The 26,669-nt window shown below is 41.2% G+C and overlaps 1 protein-coding gene across 1 annotated transcript in view; it reads left to right on the forward strand.

Moving 5' to 3' along the window:
- Window positions 1-623: 623 nt before the first annotated feature.
- RGS22 (regulator of G protein signaling 22) overlaps window positions 624-26,669 on the forward strand; it is an 80,837-nt gene continuing 54,791 nt past the window's right edge. Inside the window, exons 1-10 of the mRNA XM_060244327.1 lie at window positions 624-653; window positions 4,580-4,608; window positions 8,238-8,300; window positions 12,816-13,037; window positions 14,438-14,523; window positions 15,863-16,028; window positions 19,174-19,315; window positions 21,423-21,506; window positions 22,028-22,676; window positions 24,402-24,563. Of these exons, the coding sequence (XP_060100310.1) occupies window positions 629-653; window positions 4,580-4,608; window positions 8,238-8,300; window positions 12,816-13,037; window positions 14,438-14,523; window positions 15,863-16,028; window positions 19,174-19,315; window positions 21,423-21,506; window positions 22,028-22,676; window positions 24,402-24,563 (1,628 nt within the window). The 5' untranslated portion in view covers window positions 624-628. The remainder of the gene's footprint in view (window positions 654-4,579; window positions 4,609-8,237; window positions 8,301-12,815; window positions 13,038-14,437; window positions 14,524-15,862; window positions 16,029-19,173; window positions 19,316-21,422; window positions 21,507-22,027; window positions 22,677-24,401; window positions 24,564-26,669) is intronic.

Consider the following 26,669-nt stretch of genomic DNA (forward strand, 5'->3'; position numbering starts at 1 on the left):
AGCGGGAACATACGTCTTGGCAGCCACCAATTACGGCCCAACCCCGGTTGTGAAGTTTGCAAAGCCATTTCAGACTATTCCCGCTGGTTAAACTTTTCCGCCATACAGACACGGGGCTGCAGAGGGCGCCGCCGCTTTCGCCAAACGGGAGGAAGGCTCTCGCGCCGCCTAGAGGCTGAAAGACGCACAAAGCCTCGCCAACAAGGTTATCGGCTGCGATAACGTTTATAAAAGGGATTCTTCTCCGATTAACTCACTGTTGTTTTTGGGTTTTTGCGCGCCCAGAATTTTTACGCCAAGCCGAGAGAACCCCCCTCAGTAGCCAAGAAGAAGACAAATGGTCGTTCATGGAGTCAGGAAAGCTGGTTCCCGTGCATCGTCTGTAGCAGCTCCATAGCAACCCGACTTTGCTGTGAGACCACACAAAACTGACCCACGCCAAGTTTTGTAGCAATTCCTGCGCGCCAAAGCCCGGTCGTGGTTTTTGTTTTTTCTTTGCAGCCTCTCTGCCCGGGTCCCAACGGAGGCAGCTGCGCTGAGGAGAATGCGTCTCTAACTCACTCAGCACTGGCAGGGATAAGCGTGTCTTTTAAACGCCGGGCAAGCAGGGACTCCATGCGCCCTCGCCATGCGAGAAAAGAGGCTGACCACCGGTATGTACTGAGACAGCAGAGAAATGAAGAGGCTCGCATGCCCTGCCCCCCTCAGTCATCCCACCGCCATAGCGAGAGGCTAAAGGGCAGTGGATGGAGCACGTGCTGCGTTTGTTCTCACCCTTTCTTCCATTAGGGAACTCAAGGCGGCGTACATAGGAGTGTTTCCCATCTGGTCACTGACCAGACCGCTTCTTACCCAAGGTTGCTGGTTTAAAGGCCGTCCACCTAGTCCTCTCTAACCTCTCTAGTTAGGGTTACTAGACTCCAGGTAGCACCTGGAGATGTTACAGTTGATCTCCAGACTACCAGGATCACTTCCCCTGGAGAAAATGGCTGCTTTGGGGGATGGTTTCTATGGCACTGTATCATTGCTGAGGTCCCTCCCCTCCTCAAAACCCACCCTCTCCAGATTCCACCCCCAAAATCTCCAGGTATTTTCCAACTCAGATTAGCCAGTTTTATCCCTAGCTAAAAGAGTCCTAGTTCAGGCCAGGTTCTTGCATTTCACCATCCCATAACTCATTAGCACTGGAACAGAATGCATAGCCTCTGTCATCTGGCAATAATAGCATGCTGCTCCAGACTACTGGTGGAGGGATCCCTTTCTTGATACACCTATGTTCAAAAGTCCCTTATGTTAAAAATGCCCTGACCTGGATAGTCCAGCCTAGCCCAATCCCATCAGATCTGGGAAACTAAACAGTGTTGGTTGGCCCTGTTTAGCATTTGGATGGGAGAGCACCAAGGTAGTCCAGGTTCTCCTACACAGAGGCAGGCAATGGCAAACCACCTCTGAACATCTCTTGCCTTGAAACTCCCCCCCCCCCGAGTTGTTAAACTCATTTGTTATGAGGGCTAAATCTGACATAAGTGTCACTTTGTCAGGCCAGGCCATGCATGCTATAAAATGTAATACTAGGCACCTGAGATATAAACCTTATAAAGGACACAAGAAAACCCAGTTAACATTTTTCTTTACTCCAAATACAAACATGCTTAAAACATGAACACTCGTACAGTATTTTCTTAATATATCTCCCTGATGCCCATCCTTCCACTTTCACCAGCCATTGCTCATTATTTATTTATCACTTCACATTTCTATCCCATCCTTCCCAAATGGTACACTGGGACAGTGTACAGGGACATAATGCACAGCCTCTGTCATCTGGCAATAAAGGTAATGACCAGTTGCTTTGGGGCTTGTTCTGGCTTGTGGGCTGTATGTTTGACATCCCTGCCCTAAGGGGTTGCCATAAGTGAGCTGTGACTTGACAGCAAAAAAAAAAAAGGAGGGGGGAGTGAAAAACTGCTTACAAGTGAAGAGAGTAGACCAAACATTTATCCTAGTCTGTGCTATTTTCTTATTTAGTATGCTGTTATTCTACATTGCTTGTAGAAACAGTATTTGTTGCATGCAGCGTTTAAGCTGTGTTCCAAATGTGTCTCACCTTTGGCAATTAAATACATAGTGTGGTGTAGCAGTCAAAGAGATTTAGCTTGCTTGATTCACAGGCTAGGTTCAGCCCTGGAACATGTGAAATAATAAAAAAGTTTGGACAGAATGTTCAGCTCATCAAGTAACCCCACAAATCTCACATGTATTCAATTAAGGGTAAGGGGTTTTTTTTTAGTGGGCCAGAATTCTAAGTATGCTTCAAGCCATCATCTCTCTTGAGTAATTAAGTACTTATCTGTAGAGTCAGTGCAGAATCCCCAAAAGTTGCTTTAGATTAATCTTTGTATTGAATGTTGGAAGAGAGAATCTTTTTTCCTTCTTGGAAATGGCAACATGAAGGAGACTTGATTGCAAGTATTATCTCATTAAGAGGATAACTTGTAAATGGGCATGAAGTTCCACAGGAGAAACACCATGTTTTAAATGCATGAAGGTCTGCAAATCTTCAAGACCCCAGGATCTCCAATTAAAAGGATTAGGTAGGAGGTGAAAGACCTTTACTAGAGTAGACAGTTACTAACTGCTTGCAAAGCAGATGCTCAGTCCCTCCTTCTTTATAGCTAATTGAAATCAGTGGCATTGTATCCAGGCCACACTTCAGTGCCCTTTATTTTGTTTTGGATCATAAGAACACAACATTTGCTACTTTTTCACTGAGCAAAATGCTTATTTTCTGCTTTACAACAGACTTTAGCTATGTAGCTTCTGACTTTAGGATTGAAAACTAAATCTGAAAGATAGTGGTTTGCAGCATGTGAAACAATGATTTAGTGTAATTGTCTGAATACAGAAGCCCACATTACCTGCAATGTTAGGGTACTCCAAACCAGGATCTGAAACTATGATTTGAAGTTTATTTATTTATTCTGGTTTTATTTTATGAATGAATATGGACATCTTGGCTTAGTCCTGGCTTGTTGCAGTGTCCAGTGCTGGATCTTATCACAGGGGCGGTCAAATAGTGGCTCGAGAGCCACTTGTGGCTCTTTCACACACATTATGTGACTCTCAAAGCCCCCACCACCCTGTTGGCCGGCTCTGAGAAGGCATTGTTTCTTTAAATCACTTCTCCAAGTCAGCTGGTGGCTTGGATAATGCACTTAAAGTTAGTTGCTTTCTTTCTACCCCTCCCTCCCTCCCTTCGTTCTTTCCTTCCTTCCTCTTGTTGCTCTCAAACATCTGATGTTTATTCTTTGTGGCTCTTATGTTAAGCAAGTCTGGCCACCCCTGCCTTATCACAGCGTAGGCCAAGAGGCCAGTTGGATCTCTTGGAGAGAAGGACAAAGGTGATCAAACCAGCCTTTATCAAGGCCAACCTGGATTTGAATTATTGTCTGTAACCTGAAACTTGGTATCCTAAACTAACAGCATTTAAAATTAATAATGATTCTGTGTTATGCCTGAATTGAACCATTGGCGTTACTCAAAGCTAGATGGATAGGGTTGCCCACGCTAGGTTGGGAAATTCCTGGACTCTTGGAGGAGTGGAGCTTATGGAAGTTAGGGCTTGGGGAGGAGGGAGAGGGACCATAGTGGGTTATAATGTCATAGAGTCCACCCTCCAAAGCTGACATTTTCTCCAGAGGAACTGATCTTGGTCATCTGGAGATCACTCGTAGTTTGGGAGACGGGCCTTACACTAACTGTTCCTTGTTCCAAGCCCAATTTTCTATCCTTTGGTTTAACAAGGTCAGTATTGTGTACTCTGACAGGCAGCAGTTCCACAGAGTATCGGGTTGGGGTGTTTCACATTGCCTACTATCTGATCCTTTTAGCTAGAGGTACCAGAGATTGAACTTGGGGATCTCTGCATGTAAAGCAAATGTTCTGCTTTTGGGCCATGGCCCCTCCCTAGGCTGTGATTTTTTGGGGGTGGGAATTAGCTCAGGAAGAAAGGGCTAAACATGCACATGTGCTACAATCCTGATCCACCAAATCCCTTGCTACGTGTGCCCACACTCAATGTGGCCTGCATCCAAATCACACTCATGTGGCTGCTTGTTAGGATTAAAGTACATGGCAATAGATCCAGTCATGGATCCCCAAGGCACTATGCCATTTTATTTATTTACTTGGTGTAGGTGGCAAACCATCAAATCCATTCAAACAGATTTTTAAAATTAGGTATTATAAACTAATTAAAATCCATAAATAAGACATATAAACAATTGTGTTTGGGCCTAATAAGTTATAGTAGGAAGCTGATACAGGAAACAAAACATCTGGAGAAGAGCTTTAGTAGTGATACTTTTACTTTAGATACTTTTATATTACTTTTCTCAATGAATTCTGCTTATTTCCCTCTCATTTAGCAAATCAATAAAACAGGAATTCTGTGTGTGTGTAATGTTTTTGTATTTTTATTGCTATACAATACTGTGAAATATATAATAAAATAATAACTGAGAAGTAATTAAGCTGATTAATTGTTCATGGTTCTGCTTTGTTTTTGTGTCTGTTTCAGTGCCTCCCTGTATCAGAGAAAACGAATTTGTAAGTAACCTATTTTCCCCTGTCTTCAGAAGAAGCAGGCAATCATTGAACATTATTTACTTCAGTAAACATTATGGTTGGCAATCATGTGCCTGCCATCTAATTTCTTCTTCATTTTTAATCTACTGTTTTTTATTTTCCACTTTTAAAATAACAACTTGTTTCACAAGGAGGATATGAACTAGTCAGGCACAGAAATTGAAAAGGACTGTTTGTATCTTTGCATTGTTTAATTGTAACAAGAATACACTTGCTTCTGTATCTTTGCAAGGCATAGGTGGTCTCTCAAGGGACCAAGTGTAAACAAATCCCACACAACAATTTTTGTTGTTCACCATTTGCCCCACCACCAGAGAACAATATCTCCGAGTGCTTTCCAGAAACGTTGCTTTTCTCAGACTCAGTTCAGGGCTCAGAAAGAATACACTGAATGATTTATGAACTTGTGGTTCACTGGCTTTGTTGATGAACTACCCCAGCTGCAAAGAGTCAAGATGAGCTCCCTGTAAGCACTGTCTGTGCTGATCTAGAATATACTATATGGTGTATCAACAAAAGGGCCAAATCAATTAATCATAAAACTTTTGGGGCATTCTTCCTAAGGAGAAGAAAGAAATATAGATAGGTTTGAGGCAATAGAGAAGAGAAGTGGAAGGCAAGATCTCAGCTGATGCCAAGGTAACATATATCCTAAATTGAATTCCAGTAACTGTCTCCTTCCCTACAATTCAAGATTTCCTCCACTGACTTCAGTTTATTGCCCCAGTAGCATGCCTTCCAGCTGGGGATGTTCTGGATCTTTTATAATTCCAAAGCAATCCAGGCTCTTCCGATGTTTAAACACAAAATAACTGAAAGCTAATTTGGCCTCTCTAATTGGGCAATTTAGTTATTCCAGGTTGATTACTGATTAAAAGGAAGTTGTCTTAGTAGATTCTTTGCCTCCCTTTCACTTCATGTTTAACTCTCCTGCTTTTTCTTTTTTACCTCTATGCTGTTTGTAGATTGTTTTGTCAAACCAAGCACAATTTTTTCCTTTCTGTGGCTGTCACTTTTTTTCTGCTAGGGCTCTGCCTCCACCTCTAACAGCTGCAAAACAGACAGAAACTCAACATGTGTTGAACTGTCAATGCACCTAATAAGCTGTGGAAAGGCTTCTCTTGTTAAGTCTGTTAAAGCAGAACTTTCTACCTGCACAACACCTTTTTCTACAAGATAATTTTGGAAAGCCCCCCCTCCCACATTGTTTTCCATTCAGAAAAAAATGTGCATTTTAGTAGTATACAGAGAACAAAGCTAAATATATTTTAAAACGAATTTTGAGTAAGGCTTCAGTACTAAACATATAATTACTTGGATATACTTTTTATGAATTCAGTATAACTTCTGAATAAATGTGTTTAGAATTAAGGGAAATAGAGAGATGATGTTTCTGGGAGCTGGTATAATGAAGTAGCTAAGATAATGATCTGTGATCCATGATCACAGTTTAGATTTCGCGTCTCTACCATAGACTTGATACATGGCGTTCAGCAAGCCGTTCTTTCTGAGCACCTCATCTACAACAGAAAGGATAATAATATTGGCCAATCGCACAAGATTGTTGTGCAAAATATAAAGTGCTTTGAACTTTGTGAAGTGCTTTCAACATATGAAAATACTGTACAAATACCAGATGTATTAGTTTCTGATAGGAAAGTTTAAAATCTGGGAGAAAGCCTGCGCAGAATCTGTTTTACTTTTTTTTGTTTGTCCTTCCCCATTTCATTTTCTGATGCTGCTATCACTGTTACAAAAATAATAAAAGTGGATTAAGAAATGAAAGTCCTATAGGGAATTTTCACTGTATTAAAAGTTAAGATAAAAGTGCAACAAGAAATCATATACAAATAATGCAATAAAACATATTGATAAAAGATGCAATTTTAAAACATATATTCTTTCTTTTTGCTACTTTAGTCTATAAATGACACCATTAGAGCACATAAAAGCAATTCTGAAAAAAAAGGTTAAGTTAGTTCCCTGTGCAAGCACCAGTCGTTTTCAGAAACATCAAGTAGGTTCACCGATAGGAATATGATGACCCAGTTATATTTCTTTGAGCAGAACTGATATTCAAGGATTTCTAGTAAGTTTCTGTGCCCACTTAAAAGTATTGGTCATTGAAGTCCTAAACAGTTAGGACTCCAGTTATCTGAAAGAAAGCCTCCTCCCATATTGACTTGCTTGAGTCGCTGAGATCTGTCAGATACACTAGAGATGTGAACTGGGCAAAAATTCATTATAACTTCGGCTCTGGGCTTTACGGGAGAAATTTTTTAACATGATTGTTTATTTTGAAGTAGGGCATCATTATTCTAGGATTTGAATCAATGTTATTTCAAAGGTAAAAAGGTAAAGGTAGTCTCCTGTGCAAGCACCAATCGTTTTTGACTCTGGGGTGATGTTGCTTTCACAACATTTTCACAGCAGACTTTTTACAGGGTGGTTTGCCATTGCCTTCCCCAGTCATCTACACTTTCCCCCCAGCAAGCTGGGTACTCATTTTACTGACCTCGGAAGGATGGAAGGCTGAGTCAACCTGGAGCCGGTTACCTGAACCCAGCTTCCGCTGGGATCAAACTCAGGTCGTGAGCAGAGGGCTTCGACTACAGCTTTACCACTGAGCCACGGGGCTCTTAAAAGAAATTCTACCTGTATATATTCACAGAATTTCTAATTTCTGCAGTGAAAAGTGATTTGTTTGACAGACTTTTCTATGGACAGAAAAGTATTAATGTTCCTTGTTAATTTTTTGTACCAGATCATCTACAAAACAACAGTTTTAAAGCAATTTGCATGCTATGAATAAGTGTGAAATATGTTGCATTTATGCACTAGCCTATTAGTAATGAAGCTTTTCACACAAAGTACTTCCAAATGTTTAAAACTCTGCTTGTCGTTTCTGCCACTGGGAATCTTTCACTTTCTTTCAGCAGTACCGTTGTGCAACCCCCACTGATTTCAAATGTTTACACAGAAACCACAAACTTTTGACATCATCATTATCTTGCAGGCTAATGCAGGCACTGTGATTTTCTTCATGGTGGCATTGGAGGGGACAGCTGTACCAAGATCCTGTCCTTGCTTTAAATGTAATAAGAGTAACATTTGCTTCCATGTCTTTGCAAGGCATAGATGGTATCACTGAGGAAACCCTAAAGCAGGAGTCTGCATGCAATCTAGGGCTCCAGAGCCAAATGTGGTTCCATACAGAACTTAATATAGGTATTTGAAAATGAAAATAAGATCTTTAAGTTGATGTACATACAGCTCTAAAATAGTATTCTTTATATGAAGATTTGAGTTTGGCCATGTCACTGAATAACGTGACCAGAGAGGTGTCCATTTTTAGCAGCGAACAGTGCCTATATTGCCCAGCATGGTAGCATCTTATTGCCTGACAAGGGAGAGCTGCAAAAGATGCCATTTTGTGGGCCATGTCTTGGAGCTCTATTCCATGGGGGAGGGGGGACCGGTCAGGGTACAGTTGATTATTTTCAGAAGAGTGATGCAGCAAAGTGGCCACCCGTATTCTGAAAAAGCAGTATTCTTATTCAACCATGTGACATGTTTTTTTTAACCTTCAGGAGGAGTACCTAGCAACTGATGACGTCCTTGTAGACTTCTTTAATGAATTCTTGAGCCTCCCAGTAAGTAGTTTGATCCAGGTTCTTCTTCAAATGCTTATTCTGAAATTTAAGAAAATAAACTTGATTTGCAAGATTGTATGGGTTAAGGTGGTAACAACTGTGCCCTTAAAAAGTAGAATAGGTTGTTTGTATAGTCGCTCCAGTTTGCCTCCATGTCACTGTGGATATAAAGCCACACATCTGAAGCATTCGCCCTTGAAACTCACACAAAACAAAATCCAGTGTTGACTGTGTGAGAAGAATTATCTCATACAGAAGACCCCAGAGGATTTTTAGGCTGAGAGAATAATGCAGCACTCCATGCCAAAGCACCAAAATGAAGTGTCTGTTGAGAAATCCTGATCTCATCATAATTTGATTTTCTCAGGAGAATTTTCTCTCCTCAGCATCACTACAGTAATGTGAACATTTTCTATTTCCAGTCTGCTGCTGCTCTTACAAGTTATTCAGTAAGAATGTGACACCCCTGTTAAAAACACTATTACAATTTTGGCCTTTTATTTTTTGTTTGTGCTTGTCCTGTTGTTGCCTAGAGACAGGACCCAGGTGTATGCATTAGTATGTAGGCAAGAGGTTAAATTAAAGAGTAGCATGTGACTGGTTGTTACCAACTGCAGGAAACATGGATGAAAGTCTGTTTCTCTGTTGATTTATGGAACTTAATTCAGCTAGTGTACACTGAGGCTCGATGTTATGGAAGCCTCAGGGATGTCACCAAAAGCAGCAGCCCTGCGTCTCTCCCTCTTTTTCCCAGTGATGTTTAGTCATACCAAACGTTTAACATTATTTTACTATGCTGCACATAAAGAGTTTTAATTTGAGCCACTCTTTAGCTTTGGAGCCCATTTTTGTTATATTTTTATCTCACCTCCTTCCTCCAAGGCATTCACACTGGAATACAATGGTTCCCATCCCTCCTTTTCTCCCTCAGAACAATTGTGTGAGGTAGATTAAGCAGAGGGATAATAACTGGCCTAAGGTCTTCCAGACAGCTTCATGGCTAAGATGGAGGCTGAACCCAAGTTTCACCAGTCCTTGAGTCCAACTTGCTAACATACTACACCAAATGACTTATGGTATGGATTAATTCTATGAAGTAATTAAAAGAGGGTGTATGAGCATGTTACACTGTGAGGTATCATATGGTTATTATGTAGTAGTGAATTTGTTTGCAGCGGCCTAGCAGGAACTGAGGGAAAAGGGGACACTGACCTCCAGAACATGTGGTTGCTTGGGTGGAAAACACTGTTGTGCATCAGCTCCAGAGGGGGGAGGGGTGCCCTTCAGATAGCTTTTAGCTGGAAGAATCTTGTCTGTGGCTAGTCTGCACAGGCGCAATCCCAATATGTCTGTACAGAAGATGTTGATCAACAACAGTTACAGGTAAGTTCAACCCTGTTTTTCTTGGAATTGTTTCAAGTGAGCTGTTGTGTTTTGTCTGCAGTAGAAGTGCAAGATTCATATGCATTAACACCATAAAGATCCACAAGATTTCCAGTACATAAGTGTTCAAATATCAAAGCTCACTTAGTCAGATAACAGCTTGTTGGTGTCTAAGGTGCTACTGGACTCGAATCTTGCATTTCTTTGGATTAAGTCACATTGAGTATGATCCTGAATAGACTTATTTAGGATTGCTCTTTTTGATTTATATCCCTGCCCCTCAAACCTGTGGTCAGAACTGTTACTCCAATCATTTGTTCACCAGCCCATGTGCAGTGCTGTGGGATGCTGGATGTAACCTTTCCCCTACTGCCCCACCATGCCTTATTTTTTATGTGTGGGGCCCAATTTAGAAGGGTGACCTACACACAGAAGCCAGTTGGACTGCGGCATGTGCCTTTCATTAACGTGACTAATCACTCTGGGGTGTTGTCATTGGTTTCCATTCCATTCCTGTATATACCTTGTAAATGACTGGTGGTCAAGCATTCAAAATGACAATACAATTTATATTTAAAACATTGTTATTGGCATCTGTTTTACTGCATAAAAGGAGCCAGATGTTTTCAGTTTAGCTAATTGGAATGCCTATTGGAAAACGGGTCCTAGAGCTCCATTGCTTGGGGCTGAATTAAAAATAGATACAAGTGATTAATTAATGTTATCCTTGGTTAGTTTTCTGTGTAAATATTATAGAGCTGAAATTTTCTGGTGTCTGTTCAAATAGTTCCAGATTTTGGAATTTACGTGCTTCATTTGCATGTTCATATAAGCTAGCAAGGGTTCAGTGATTTGGAATTAGGAGCTCATTCCATGCACGTTTAAATTTGTACATGTTGCTAAAGCTGCAGTTATTTTTTCCAAAGTTAAGGAAAACATCTGTATTAAATGTATGTGAACCATGTATATATTAAGTTAAAAGGAGTGCTCTGTCAGCATATGTTACACTCAAGTATCATCTTAGTGGAGCATGGTATGTTAGGAATGGATCAGAACATTTTTCAAGTCTTATTGGCAGAAATCATACAATTAGTCAACATTCAGTGTTTCAAGAAGTGGGGATATTGTTATTGTTGAAAAGGCTACCAATTGAGTACTGGATCAGTGGCTACCAATTGAGTACCGGATCTGTTTCAAGGTTTTAGTTTTAAGTTTCAAAGCCTTACACGGCCTGGGACCGACATATCTTTGGGACCGCTTCTCCCCATATATGCCTCTGAGAACACTGCAATCTGGCACTCAACATCTGCTGACCGTCCCTGGCCCAAAGGACGTCCGACTAGCCTCAACCAGGGCCAGGGCCTTTTCAGCCTTGGCCCCAGCCAGGTGGAATCAGCTCCCCTCAGAGATCTGGGCCCTTACTGAATTGTTACCTTTTTGTAGGGCCTGTAAGATGGAGCTATTCCATCAGGCATTTGGTTGAGGCAGCGGGCATCCTATCCCATCCATTGACCCTATGCTGCGGTACCACCTCTGCTGCAATACTGATTTTATACTATCTGATATTCAGTATATTATGATGTGCTCAACTGAGCCTCCAGATTGTATTGTCTACTTTTTTTGGTTTTAATTGCTGTTTAACTGTTTTAAAATGTTATTAACCACCCTGAGCCCGTCTAGGAAAGGGCAGAATATAAATTATCTAAATAAAATAAAATAAATAATAAATTAAATAATAAATAAAGTAGTTCTTCACTGTTGTGAGACTCTTTATGTGAAGCTCATTGGGTAACCAGTCACTCCCTTTCAGCATAACCTACTTTCACAAGGCTGTTCTGAGGATGAATGGGAGGATCATTGCTTGGATCTGCTGGTGCACTTTGGTGGACAGATTGATTTCTGCCTGCAGAGTGTGACTTCTTTGTCACCCTATTTCCACTGCCTCCCAAAATGCTGCTTCTAGACATCCAGGGGGAGCATTTATCAGTGCCTTTTGACTGTGGTAGGAGGCAAGAAAATTGCTCTCCATGGTTGGAAATTCTTGTGCCCAGAAAAAAAACTCTGGTGGACCCAAGGTGACATAAGTCTCACCAAGCTCCTTGGTGGGTAAGTACAAAAACAGATCTGATAGAAATTTTATCTGAAGAAGTGTGCTTGCACACAAAATCTCATACCTTGAATAAAACTTTTGTTAGTCTTAAAGGTGCCACTGGACTCTAACTTTATTCTGTTGCTTCAGACCAACATGGCTACCTACCTGGATCTAAAAAAAAAAAAAAAAAGTAGTCCCCTGTGCAAGCACCAGTCATTTCCAACTCTGGGGTGACGTTGCATCATGATGTTTTCACGGCAGACTTTTTATGGGGTGGTTTGCCATTGCCTTCCCCAGTCATCTACATTTCCCCCCCCAGCAAACTGGGTACTCATTTTACCAACCTCAGAAGGATGGAAGGCTGAGTCAACCTTGAGCCAGCTACCTGAACTCAGGCCGTGAGGGAGCTTAGGACTGCAGTACTGCACAAGCAATGTAGGAGCTTAGAGGGCAAGTTGTTGAACCCATGAATTCATGAAGCTGCCTTATACTAAATCAGACCATCAGTCCCTCAAAGTCAGTATTGTCTACTCTTACTGGCAGCTGCTTCCCAGAGTCTTCCCATAGTCTCTGGTAGAGGTCTTTCATATCACCTCCACTTTGATCCTTTTAACTGGAGATGCCAGGAATTGAACCTGGGACTTTCTGCCAGCCAAGCAGATCTCTACCACTGAGCCATGCCCTCTTGCCAAGTTCCTGCATTGAGGTATGTACTGAAGATTTAGCAAATTTAAAAAGAAAGCATTTACTTTTGGAAAATTAGAAAAAAATACAGCCTTATGCTTTAGATGCAAAAGACATAATTAGGGACACCCCTCCCTGATCCTTTAACTCTCAGAAGCTTATTCCCCCAAAATCTTGTCTGTCTCTAAGGTGCTACTGGACTAGAATCTAGCCCCCCCCATGGAAATTCTTACATCAGATTAATTGGAGAGAGAAAGTGAAATTCAGAATTATGAACCAATCCCTAAAACAGATTAATATACTACAACAAAGTGCTGTAATAGTGGGTGATCTTACTCTTTCAAACTTTTTAATAGGCCTTTTCAGAGAGAATTAAATTTAATCCTGATTATGGAATTTTTGAAGTTGTTAATGATGATCCTCAGAATTTGGAAGTTCAGCTGAAAAAGATGCTAGCAGAACAGAAACCTCGGAATCCCATTTACAGTGTTACAAGACCAAAATCAGAAGCTCCAGTTTTTAAAGACACCAGCCCTCCACCTCCAGACTTAAATTTTGACCCAAGTTACATAGCGAAGGTAAGAGTACATTTTCTAAATATGTTGATGTAAAAAGGTAAAGGTAGTCCCCTGTGCAAGCATCAGTCGTTTCCGACTCTGGGGTGACGTCGCATCACAATGTTTTTGCAACAGACTTTTTTATGGGGTGGTTTGCCTTCCCCAGTCATCTACTTTCCCCCCAGCAAGCTGAGTACTCATTTTACCAACTTCGGAAGGATGGAAGGCTGAGTGAACCTTGAACCAGCTACCTGAAGCCAGCTTCCACCGGGATCAAACTCAGGTCGTGTGCAGAGATGTTGCTGTAGTTATTCCATATTTAAGTAGCATTTTCATGTTGTGATGTATTTTATACCAGTAGTGTCAGAATTGGATCTAATATTAGGTTGACTTGCTGTGTTTATTTGATTAATTGGTTACAAACTTCTGGTGAAGGATAAAGATGGCTCCAGTTAACTGGAAAGCAGACTTGCGCGCGCACGCACACAACAGTGTCATAGAAGAGACATTGTCTTTCAGTCTCATATTGAAAAAAGAATATTTTCCAATCAGGATTATCATCTTATTCATTTTCTTACTGTTCCAGGAAACAAGAAGTGGTTTTGTCCCTAAGCTAAAACCAGTGGTGTTCAAATGTATTTTCAAGGAGCTGTTTTCACAATGGCTCACATGAAGAACCTCCTGCCTATCTGCCATAGAAAGAACCCTAGAGTGTTACGGTGGATTTTGGGACAAGTTCTAGAGTATACCCTTGGTTCATGCAGGACACAGGTCAGGCCCACTGAACCTCACTGTCTGTTACCCATGTGAATTTATTGCATTATAAAAATTTTCAACTGTTTAGTTCCAAAAAGTATTAAAGAGATATACAGCAGAATTGTGGAAATTCACAGCACTAAGAAATACACATGGGATTTTTTTAAAAAAAGCATAAAACACCACTATCATTGAAAAAGCAGAGTAAATAATTCTAAAGCAAAGAGGCGCCGTGGCTCAATGCCTTGAATGCAGAGGTCCCTGGTTCTATCCCTGGTATCTCCAGTTAAAAGAACCAGGCAGTAGAGCTATGTGAAAAACTTCAGCTTGAGAGCCAGGACAGCGGCTGCCAGTCTAAGTATACAATACCAATCTTGATGGACCAGTCTGATACAATATAAGGCAACTTTATGTGTGTTCAATATAGACAGTTGACAAAAGAGAAGATAGCACTGGAAGTGTGACCTAACATACTGCCGCAAAGCTTCATTTTGCTACATAGCAGATTGGAATGGGTTGGAATGAGAAACAGTAATGACTTCTTTGCCATTCAGTACTGATGCCTTGAAAAACTTCCATGAAGCCCTGTGGTTCTTGGAAACACAAATTGAAAACCTCTGGCTCATACTTATTTGGAGGGTTAATTTTAGATTTTCTTTTCATAGTGTCTGGATCGAGAGCAGGCCATTAAATGGATTAAGAAAGAAAGATTTCCAGCATTTCTAGAAAGTGATTGTTACTTTGAATACAGGTAACTACAGAATGTAGGTCTTAAAATTGTAAACACTAAAAATAAATTAATTTCAGACTTCTTTTTGCCTTGGTTACATAATTTAAATGGCTTCTGTGAATGATCACAATTAAACTGATGCTATTTTTATAGCCTCTCTGTAATTTCTAAGGCAATAATAATTTATTGCCTGTACATGATGTTCCATGTTCAATCATTACCAAACTTTACTGGTATGTATGTGTTTAATCAATTAATCTCCCCCACAGCATTCCCATGATGGATTATTTTACCAACGCTAATCCTTATGCCTATGTCTTTCTTAAAAGCAGGGTTGCAATCTTTAGTTAATTTTATGTATGTATATATTTATTTATTTTCCAGATTTATATTCTGCCCTCCCTGCAAGCATGTTCAGGGCAGATTGCAATTGATAATTAGACTGTTTGGCTTACAATAATACATTAATAAATAGTTAAAACATATTAAAACAACAAAGTTAAAAACAGGTTGCACCATTTTTCCTGTGAACAGTCTCCCAGACTGGTGCTGGTGGCCTCTAAAATTCATTTGATTTATTTGATCTGGGCAGCATAGAGTGATTGGTTACCATATTTTGATCTATTAAAAATGTACCTTCAATTGATCAGACAGTAGATTTAATTTAAAAAAAATAAAATTATCTTTAATATTGTTACAAATCCCTGGGTGGCATATGCCATTTTAGAAGAGGCATTTCCTCCTTCTAAGGATTGTGGTGCCTGCTGTGACACATCAGTGTATCTAAACAAATAAATAAATTATTTTCTTTCCAAACTATTGTTTTATTTCTATGCAGATTTAATCAATAGGCTGTATCCAGCCAGCTTTTTAGCTTTGGAAAAAAGAATGAAGGGTCCTCTTTCACTACCAAACAGTGCTACGCTGGGGATTCTGGGTTATGCTTGAACAAAAGACATAAGGGATGAGGAAAGGGAGGAAGGCAAAATTGAATGGAAAGGCTAGCTGGGTTCAACCCAGATGAACTATTCAAACTTGGATTTCAAATCTTGGTTAAGAATGAACTCTGTGGGACAGGTGTGTGTGTGTGGGGGGGGACCTTGCACAAGGGGAGCCCATGGTCCCTCATCTAAGAGAACATGGTTTTCCCTTCTCAGACTTTAGTTAAGAGATTTGGGAGTGTTACTTCTGCACCAGTTCTAAGAGGCACACATGAGACTTGGATTGTGCTTTGGTTTAAATCAAGCGGTTATCACTACTGTAAAACCTATACTGGCTGAAATGCAGACTTGAATTCTGTTCCTACGTGAATAACATTAACATGGATTTCTTAAATTATTTTTTTGTCATCCAACTGTAGGCTAGCTAAACTTATATCGCAGGTGGAATGGAGCAAAACTGGCATCAATTTTATTATAGATGAAAGATATTATCCTTGGTTCCAGAAAAGCCCACCACCATCTGAAGGCCCTGATGAAGATGCAGATGACTTAATTATGAAAAAATTCTACGTCTCTCTTGGTGAGGTAAAATAAGCTTAGATGTTTGAGAGAGCAGAAATATATTCATGTTGAATGGGATCTTGCACTTTGAAACAGTTGTAGGACAGGCCAAAATGCTAGGAATAACTTTTCCCAGTGTCAGGATGCGGCTATAGGGGAAAGCTTCATTTGGGCCACGGTCACACTCACCATTAAATCCATCCCTAACCTGTCACTATTATACCCCACAGCTTTTTTACAACGAATTTCCTGATCAGACTTCCCTCCATCCTTCAGTTCTAAGCAGCGTTGGTCCCGTCGTTGGTTGATCAGAGGTCTCAACCGGACCTCATTTTTTGAGATGGCATTCCACACTTGCGCAAGCGCAGTACCGTGGGATATTGTGCTTGGCTTTTTTTTTTTTAAGGTGCCAGAAAAGGTAGGCGATCTGTCCCCCCCCCCCATTTAAACACCCGGAAAGGAAGGGGAAGCCCAGGAGTTCTCTTTGCTGTCTCTCCGCCTGGCAGGGAGACAGCAAGGTGGGTCATCTTCCTCCCCCCCATTTAAACACCCCGTCGTGGTGTTTAAATGGGGGGGGGAGCACGGCAACTCTCTTTGCTGTCTCTCCAACTGGCGGGGAGACAGCAAATGTGGGGGATCTTCCTCCCCCCCCATTTAAACACCCCGCCGTGGTGTTTAAATGGGGTGGGGAGCATGGCAACTCTCTTTGCTGTCTCTCTGCCTGGCTGGGAGACGGCAGAGGTGGGTCATCTTCCTCCCCTGACAGGGAGACAGCAAAGGTGGGCGATCTGCCTCCCGCCCCATTTAGGAAAGGTCCCCTGTGCAAGCACCAGTTATTTTCGACTCTGGGGTGAAGCTACTTTTACAAAGTTTTCACGGCAGACCTTTTACGGGGTGGTTTGCCATTGCCTTCCCCGGTCATTACACTTCCCCCCCCCCCAGCAAGCTGGGTACATATCTTACTGACCTCGGAAGGTTGGAAGGCTGAGTCAACAATTGCTGGCGCAATGTTATCATTTGGAGTGGGCTCTCGCAGGGAAGCGGATGTGCGCTTGCGACGAGTCGGCTACAATGGAGCGTTCAAACATAGAAAGTACGCATGGGAGTTGTAGGAAGCATTCTTATTCCGGATTTAATGTACTATCAAAAAAATCCGCGTCTCAGTCGTGGCAGTTCGGGACACGAACGAGCCAACGTCCATTGCCAGATGCTGATGTTTGGACAACGCATAAAATCGACATGCATCTGGCTTTCATCCATGCCCATCTTGTCAGTTTATGTGTGTCTGACCTCAGCCTTGTAGAGTTTTTTTTTTCTTAACAAGCAGATGTTAAAGGAAGTGAGCCTCACCCTAAATGGTGTCATCCTCCATCTGGATTGTAGACATGGGTTTGGAAATGTTTATCATTGGTGCTCATAGTGTGTGACTGTGCAGGTAAGAAGATGAATATGGAATTATGGGATCATACAAAAATATTGAAGCACCTTTTCAGATAACATTCATGCAGTTGAACTTTTGCATGCTGTGAGAGGAGGATCAAATTACAGGTTTGCATTGTTCTTCTTCCACCCTCTCATTGTGCATATAGTGTAACACCTGAATCAGAGAATATTTCAGCATATGCTCTACTTCATGATGCAGCAGATCTGATGTAAAAGAGGGTTTGGACTGCAGGGTCAAGTACCTCCAGCTCTCAGATCAGCTCATTCAGTTGGATCTAGCTAGCTTTTCCATTGGTGGAAAAGGGCGGGAAGGCCCCCTTGGGCCACTCAAATAGGTTATGCTGAGGATCATGGGACCAATGTGGACAAAAGCCATGTGAGACAGGGGAAGTAGTAAGGAGGGGGAGTTGGACAGCATTGAGTGAAAAAATTGGCTAGATCCAGCCCAGTATCTTCCAGTTCATACGTTACACTTTATACATGATGACTGGGTATGGAATAAGACAGAAAACTGGAGAACTTATTGGTTGCTCAAAGAGGCTCTGGAAGTGAGCATCATTTGTACAGGAGGTGCCGCTTTATCCTACATATTGGATACTTATTTTTTCCTGAACATTTATGGAAGCAAGTTAGGTAGATGAGCTAGTATTGTTTCCAGGGTGGTGGTGGAAAGTACCATCAAGCCACAGTTAACTTATGGTGACCCCATAGGGTTTCCAAGGCAAGAGACACTGAAAAGTGGGTTGCAATTGTCTGCTTGTGTGTAGCAACTCTGGACTTCCTTCTTGGTCTCCTATACAAGTACTAAACAGGGCCAACTTTACTTAGGATCTGAGATCTGACAAGATTGGGCCCACCTAGGCCATCCATATCAGGGCCTCATGACCAGTGTACCCATGCACGAATAGGCAAGATCGTTAGGCCTCTAGAACAGAAAATGTGTGAGCAGCAATCTGCATGCCCAGTTTATGCAAACTTCAAAGGCAGCAAGTTCTTACAGTGAAATTCTGCACACAGTTACTTTGCTTGAACTCCACTGAAGTGAATGGAGTATCAGCTGTTTGACTGATTAAATAATACTAATTAATTGTGACTTAAATAGCATATCTCAGAGACTGAGAAAAGCCAGATTGGAAGATGTAAAGTTGCTGCAGAAAACAGCAGTCCTGAGGCTCATTGACTTCCTGGTGACATCTAGTAATATAAAATTTGTGGTAAGATGTCACATATTGAGTTTCTCTATCTCCAGAAGAAGCAGCCAATGAAGAGGAGCACTGGACTATAATGATGCCACATTATATGCTTTGTTTTTAGACATTTCTGTAGAGAGAGTAGAAGGAAGCGATTTGGGGCTGCTGCTTTGATGAAGAGCATAATGTTTATATAACATTTTTGCTGTAGCCAGGGGTAGAATTCTAGCAGGAGCTCCTTTGCATATTAGTCCACACACCCCTGGTGGCATTAATAACTGATTTTTGTGTGTGTGTAGCTTAGGAGGGATGTAGTTTATTTACATGACTTGACAAATGTACATTCGCATACTGTATTGTGTTGTTGGATTCTACACTGTGACCCCTGTGTTCTACAGATTCTCCGTTAGGATATTCCACAAAATTCCAAAGGAATGGAGAGGAAAGGCCTCTCTTCAAATCCAGAGCCCCAATAAGAACAAGAGCAAAAACTTAAACTGTAAGAAACTTAAATGATTGGCTGTTTCTTTTAATAGGCTACCGTCACCCAGACAAAGGACTGGTTTACACTAGCCAAGCAAAATCAACGCATGATTACTACAGATTCTATTACTCAGCCTGTATCATCTTCCCACGTTCGTTTTTCTCTGAGGCCTCCAAAGTTTTTTTCATATCTAGGTAATCTCAACAACAAAATGTTAGTATCAAGCAACACATATTGTCATGCATAATACTGCCGTCTCTCCCTCCCCTCTCCTATACCCCATGGAATAGCAGGGGATACATACAGGGGCATCTCTCTATCCTTGTATGACTGTGGTGAGAACCAGATGTGCCTGACATGGGCAGTTACAAGGGCTACCGGTTTAGTTTAATACCCAAAATGCATTTCAAGGGAAGTTACATGTGGTTGGGTGCTCCTTATGGAACAAATTAAGCAAGGCCTGAAATGTCTGCAAATCAATGTTAAATTACTCTCTGTAAGAGAGGTTGTATGATTCTTGGGATGTATTGCCTCTTCTACTTGGCCATGATAACAGGTGGTAAGTTTGAGTTTATTAAATTTATACCCCGCCCTCCCCGCCAAGGCAGGCTCAGGGCGGCTAACCAGCATGGGCTGTTTCCATTCTTTTTGATTGTTTTAATATTTACAATGTTCTATGAAGGGTGGTGCTCCAGTTAAAAGACTAGACACCAAACTAAGCATGATATAGCAGGGTGATGATCAGATCTTTAGATGTGTGATTTAACTTTTAAAAGCAATGGTGGGCCCCTCCCAATATGGATTGGAGCCATGGCACTGGGGAAGGGAGGCTCACTCTTTGTTCCTGTATTATTTCCCTGATTGGAATGGCCCTCTGGACTATTTTTAGCTCTGGTATTGAAAAAAAGGAAGGGATGGTAGGGATGTTTGTGTTTATTTCCTCTCCCCCACCAATATTACAGCTTAATGCAGCCTAGGAAAGCTGTTTCCAATCATGGAGATTGCATGCAAAAGCATTAACACCATTTCCTCCCAATGCCATGTCCCTGGTCTAGATTTCCCCTCCTTCGGGGCTTTTGTGGCTCAGTTCATAGAATCACAGAATAATAGAGTTGGAAGGGACCTCCAGGGTCATCTAGTCCAATGCCCTGTGCAGTGCAGGAAATTCACAAATACCTCCCCCTAAATTCACAGGATCCACATTGCTATCAGATGGTCACTAGCCTCTGTTTAAAAACCTCCAAAGAAGGGAGCTCACCATCTCCCAAAGAAGTTTTGTATTTAAATTATATGTCTAGGCAATGTGATATGGCTGATATGTGTACTTTGGCACAGGTTGGAGGACCCACTGGATGGAGGCTAATAATTTAAGTCAGGGGTGTCAAATGTCTGGCCCACAGGCCACACTCAGCCCACCCAGGGCTTTAATCAGGCCTGCGGGGCTCTTTTTTCTCCACTCCTCCCCCTCCTGTCCTAATCCTTTGAAGTTCCTAGGCTGACAAAATTCCCTGCTCTTTCTGCCTTGTCTTTGCCAGCAGCAACATGAACCAAAGCTGCAAGGAAAACTTGGAATGGATTTTATATTAAGGTCTCTGTGCCCAGATAGATAGGGCCCAGAGACCTTAATGGAAAATCCATTCCATGTTTTCCTTGCAACTTTGTTTGTGCTGCAATGTGTTTCAAAGGAGTGGAGATAGTTTCATTTTCAGCATTCCTATAAGCTGGCTGAAAAATTCATGCTTCCTGGAGTTGTGTCCTTGCAAATATAGTGTTGATACTTCAAGCCAGCTTGCCTCTGCTGAATGGACCTGACCTAATGGGTACTCTAACATGGGGACACACAGCCAAACAGGAATATTACACTGGAGAGCCATTGCCTTTGCCAATCTGAGTAGACCCCAAGGTGGTGGTAGGGAAAGCTTGCAATGCCATTTCATGGTTTTCTCAGGCTCAGAGCATTTTATATTTTTATTTTCTGCTGTGATCCTTGTGCTTTTTCTTGATGCTTTGTTTTAAAAATTGCATTGGCAAATCCCACTATTTCCCCACCTTTGCATTTTAAACAAAATATTGCAAGAGTTTTAAACATGTTTGCATTTTAAGTTAAAAAAAAGTTTGTTTTTGTCTGTGTCCGTTATAAAATTTATATCTCCACTACTTCATATTAAATTTTATGGCATGCATGGCCTGGCCCCACAGTCTCATTTGTGTCGTCTCCAGTCCACCTAACAAATGAGTTCAAAACCCCTGGTTTAAGCCTTTATTACCCAGATCTTTAATATCAAGTTTGTTTTAATCTAGATTTCAGGCAGCATCCAGGACTACATAGTAATTCTTCTACAATTCTTAGTGGACATCTTGATACCGTTTATGGTGGACATTTAGGTAAGTGGTATTTATAGTAGAGAACTTTTCTTTGACATTTGGTGTATGGGGGTGAAAAGGTTTCATACACACTGCTTCTCAAGTGGCTGGGATTCCCAGAGGCAGCCAGTCATAGTATCAACTCCCTCTTTTTTTGTAAATATTCAGGATGAGACTATTGGGATGAGATAAATATGCGAGAGGTGTTACTAGTGTGCTGAAGAAAATTACATCCAGCACTATTTTGCAAAGCTGTTGCAGACTGCCAGAAACCTCTTAGCAATTTTTTTTACAACAAGCTGCAAATGGATTCTGTTTTTTTCTCTCTCTTTTGTCACTCATGTACTGCAAAAACTGTTTCTTTCTGCCCTGACTAGGGCAGGTGGGGTGGTTCCCTGATTGGAGTATGCACTGGCCATTAAAGGCAGTTAATAATAAGAACTCTATAAAAGTCATATGCTCAATTGTAAACATTTTGTATGACTAGAGAGCACTTTATGCCAGTATCTTGCAGGGCTTTTGATTACTGATCTTGTTTGGTTTTCATGCAGAACTGTATCCCAGGGTTAAGCAGCGTTATTCTTCTCTGGCGTTTCTTGAGAAGGCAGAGACCTGGAACATTGTAGATGAAGGCAATTCAGTGTCACTTCCAGAGACTCCTTCACGCACTGTGCTAACAGCGTACCTGGGGCAGGACTGGAGCGCTGCTCCTCAGGAAGGACACAAGGCAGACTTGAAAAGTTGTGAAGAGGTTGTTACCTTTCAGACAGTGGATGACTTTTCATTAGCCTACATTAATTACGTAGTGAAAAACTCTGTTGCGATGCTCAGTGGGAAGCTGCCCGATGCCAGCCCATCATATATCGATTTTGGGAAAAGAACCAGAGTGTTTATACGGGAGATAGCAGATAGTCAGCCTTACATAGAACCATCCCTGGAGAAATCTGCACTTCTTGGGGATAATTTAGAAGATAAGAAAAGTGATACAGACATCAGCTTAAAATCTGAAAAAGAGCACTCAGAAGCCAGGGCTTCTTGGTGCCTCAGCCACAAGACCTATGACATTGGCAGCAGAAATGAATTTGAAAGGTTCAAGAAGTTCATCAAAGGAAGTGTGGGAGAAAGGTATTGGTTGCTCTGGATAGACATTGAAAGACTGAAAGTTCTGAAGGATCCCAGGAGGCAGAAAAGGTATTCTTGTTCTGTTACTTATAAACAAGCAAGTCTGTTAAAAAATGAAGCTGTAAGATCAGTGAAACAATGCATTAAAACTTTAATGCAGCATTTAGGCTGAAGGCAGTTTACAGTTTTTAAAGAGTGATAACTAGGGCTGATTTGTAAGATAATATTTTACCAGATTATTTCAGCAAATAAAGACAGTTTTAATACACAGCAGAGGCAAATACTTTTACCATTACCTTCTGAACATCCTTATAATACTATATTACGAGGTGATATAGATAAGATCAGGAAGGCTTCCCCTCTCCTGGCATTGCACAAACTATGCAAAATTGAATTATTCAGGAGTGCATTCTTAAAAAGCTAATAGGGTTTCTTATATTGGAATTGATTCAGGAAGAATGCTTTAAAAAGGGGAAATGGCCTATACTACTATGTACTATCTGTTGCTGTATGTATTATGCTGTTATGTAATAGTGCAACAAGACAAGTTATTACTTAGGCTTTGTTTCAGGTTTTTCACTTGGGTTTAATTGCCACATCCTAATCTTTTTTCCCCAATAATTTTTATTGGTCATTTTCTTATGTAGCAATACAAACGTATGTATTATTTAACAGTATTAATAACCACATCCTAATCTTAATATATCCTGGCTGGGATGGCCCAGGCTAGTCCAGTCCCATCAGATCTCAGAAGCCAAGCAGGGTCAGCTTTGGTTAGTACTTGGATGGGAGACCTCCAAGGTAGTCCAGGGTCTCTATGCAAAGGTAGGCAATGGCAAACCACTTCTGAATGTCTTTTGCCTTGAAAATCCTACCAGGTTGCCATAAATTGGCTACTTCTTAATGGTACTTTCCACCACCAGTCTTATTACATTGTTTATTAGATGTCCCATCCTATTGACTATGTTGACTTATACAATGCAGTCTGTCTTGACTCACAGTGAGAAAGATGACTTATAAATAGTGTAAATGAACACTAGCTAAAAGACCATGCAAGTTTGGCAGATGGGACAGAGGGTGGGATCTGTGTATGGAGATTTCTAGTAATTTTTTCCTATCCCCACCTCCCTGCTTCACCAGTACCCCTCCACCATCCAGCCATCTGGGAGCTATTGCCCCTTGCAGAAAGAATCTAGTCCTACCCCTCCCATGCTTCCAATCCAACATGGTCTCCATGTTCTGAAGTCAGCTGCATTCAGTGTAGGGTAAGGAAAGGACAGCCTAGGGACTGACCTTTTTTACCTCAAATAAATTAAAAAATGGGTTTAGTGAGAATCATTGAACAACTCTCCTCATAATTAAGGTTACATATACTTACAGTGCTGTCCTAAGGGAAGAATTGTACCTTTGTCAAAATTAGAATTCTTTTTAGGAAAGGTTTCACAGAAGTGCTGTCTCTTCTTCCTCTTATATTCTTTGTTGGTGTGCAGTTTAGCACCCCAGGAACAGCAAAAGTGTATCTGGTGATCAGCTACCTCATTAAGGTACAATGTGGGGGTTATTTTCTCAGGGATACTTCTCTGCACATAACCCATGTTCTGTGGTTTACTGTTCAAAAGGCTTGATTTCAATTTTTAGAACAGAGCTATTCTACCTTCTTCTGCTGTAAGGAATTTGATTCAAAAATGTTGTTTTGCTAATGGCCATTTCTTGATTTGTTGGGATGAATCCTTCTGAATGATTAACCTGTGTGTGTACATGCATGTTCTGTGTGTATATTTTTCTTCATTCAAGACAGCTTGATAGAATGAAAAAAATCTACTTGGTGAGCAATGGAGATCATTATCTTACCTCTGAGGTTTTGTTCAAACTAAACCTGCTGGATGGAGATCAGTGGCAAATGTATAACCTAAGACGTATCCAGACTGAAGTACTGAAACCCTTGCTTCTTTACTGGTAAGATGTGGAATAGGGGTTTGTTTGATAAGTCTGTTTCCCCCACTCATTGTAATAGAAACTGCAGTGGAAAGGAAGGAGAAAAAAGAAATTTATGCTACTTAAGAGCTTTTCAATTACTGACTAAATTACTGAAGTTTCACAACTCATATGCTAATGCACCATTGCCAACTGTGATATTTTATATGTCTGTCTGCCTCTCTCTCTCCCTACCTCCCCCTTTGGGTCCAAAGTGGCTTATGTAATTCTCCTCTCCTCCATTTTGGTCCTCATAACAATCCTGTGAAGTTGGTTAGACCGAGAATCTGTGACTGCCCCAAGGTCACCCAGCAAGCCTCTGTGGTAGAGTGGGGATTTGAACCCAGGTCTCTCATACAGAAGTCTGACACTAACCTCTTGGAAATACTGGTGATCTATGCTTTTTGTTACCTTGTAAAAAAGGGTCCTTAGATTTTTCAGGTTTCAGATGTTATAGAAGGTGTTTCAGATCCAAATGCTAATGTTTACAATTGCCTTCTGTCTTTTTTGTGTGTAATATTAGCAGTGGGCGCAAATAAAGTCTGCAAATACAACAATGTTGTTGGGTTGTTTGATATAATACTATATTTACCCCAAAGGAAGTCTAGTTTTCCCCCCTCAGAAGTGTCAACAAGAAAAAGTGGGGAGGCGTCCTGTGTTCACAGACAAATTATAAGTATGTGCTGTAACAAACAGTACAAGTATGTACTGTAACATTTTTAGGGTGTTGTCTTCCTTTTGGATAAATATGCTAATTCAGTACATAAGCACCAGTAGATGATAGCTTCCTCAAGAAAATAGAACCAACACTGTGTTGGAGGCATTGACTGTCTTTAGCTAAATTTGAGTCTGGTAACACTTAGAGGCAACAAGATTTTTGGAGTATAAGCTTTGAGTCTCAAAATCTTATACCCTTCAATATCTTATTGGTCTCTAAGGTGCTACTGGGCTCAAATCTAGCTTTTCTTCTGTAGACAACATGGCTTCCCTCCCCAAACTGTCTTTTGCTAAGTTTCTATCTGGTGGAGAAAGATTCTGAAATAGCATTACTGGATCCAACCTTTTGTCCTAACTGCAAAGAAGAGGAAAAAGAACTTTACTGATGAAAGGAAGAATCCCAACAGACAAAGCCGATAGGGAGCAATTGCTTCATGTTTTAATGTTAAGTCACTCTGTAGACTGGTAAGCCAAAGGAAGAACATTAATTTTTATAGTCAATAAGAAATATAATTACAATTAGTGAATAAATCCTCAGTTGTCCTCTGCAGTTTAGGCTTTGAAAGTCTGGCTTACGCAAGGCTTAATATTCAGTGAACATTATGGCTGAGTATGGATTTGAACTGGGGCTTCCATGTTCCCAGTACTACTGCCGCTCTGAAAACAAATAATGCTTTTGCCTGATACAATAAATGAGACAGTAAATGCCACTATGAAGTATTGACCTTGCCACAAGATCATGTGACATTCCTCTTCCATTTCCCTGTCTCTAACCTCCATCTATCTGTCAGTTCTTGAAAAAGTTGCCAACCAGAAAAACAAAGGCCTGACTGTTTTGGTTTTTGCTTTCAGTCAGTAGCCACAAGAACAGATGTAAGGTTGGGTATGTCCCCCAGCCCTGTTGCAGCCTTTTTTCAAAAAATCTGCAAATCTTAATTCTACATCTGGCCCTGCTGAAAACCTCTGTGATTCACCATTGGACCTATCCAAACCTACTGGGCTTCTTCCCTCGACCCATCAAAATCTGCCCTGGCTCAGTTAGTGGGTCTGCTCTGGACCCAGCCTGAGTAGCAGAATTCCACCCATCCCTCCGCCCAGCATTGGCAGCCAACTCATTAGATGGATCGTCTTTCTAAATGAAAATACTGATCACCTGAAAGCCCAAATGTTTTGGGCAGATCCGTCTTCTGATTACTGCTAGCCCAAAGCAGCGGTGTTTGCTTTAAACCCTTGCAGCAGGCAGAATCTTTGTACCAAATTATTTCCTATTAAACTTCATTTTCCCTGGTACCTTCGCCAGCCAGGGCAGTGTATAGAAGTGCCCCAAGGCTGGCCCTGTCAGTGAGACACAAAAGACTATTTTTGTGTTAC

The sequence above is a fragment of the Heteronotia binoei genome, chromosome 7, assembly GCF_032191835.1.
Source record: "Heteronotia binoei isolate CCM8104 ecotype False Entrance Well chromosome 7, APGP_CSIRO_Hbin_v1, whole genome shotgun sequence".
In the NCBI taxonomy this organism is placed as follows: Eukaryota; Metazoa; Chordata; class Lepidosauria; order Squamata; family Gekkonidae; genus Heteronotia; species Heteronotia binoei.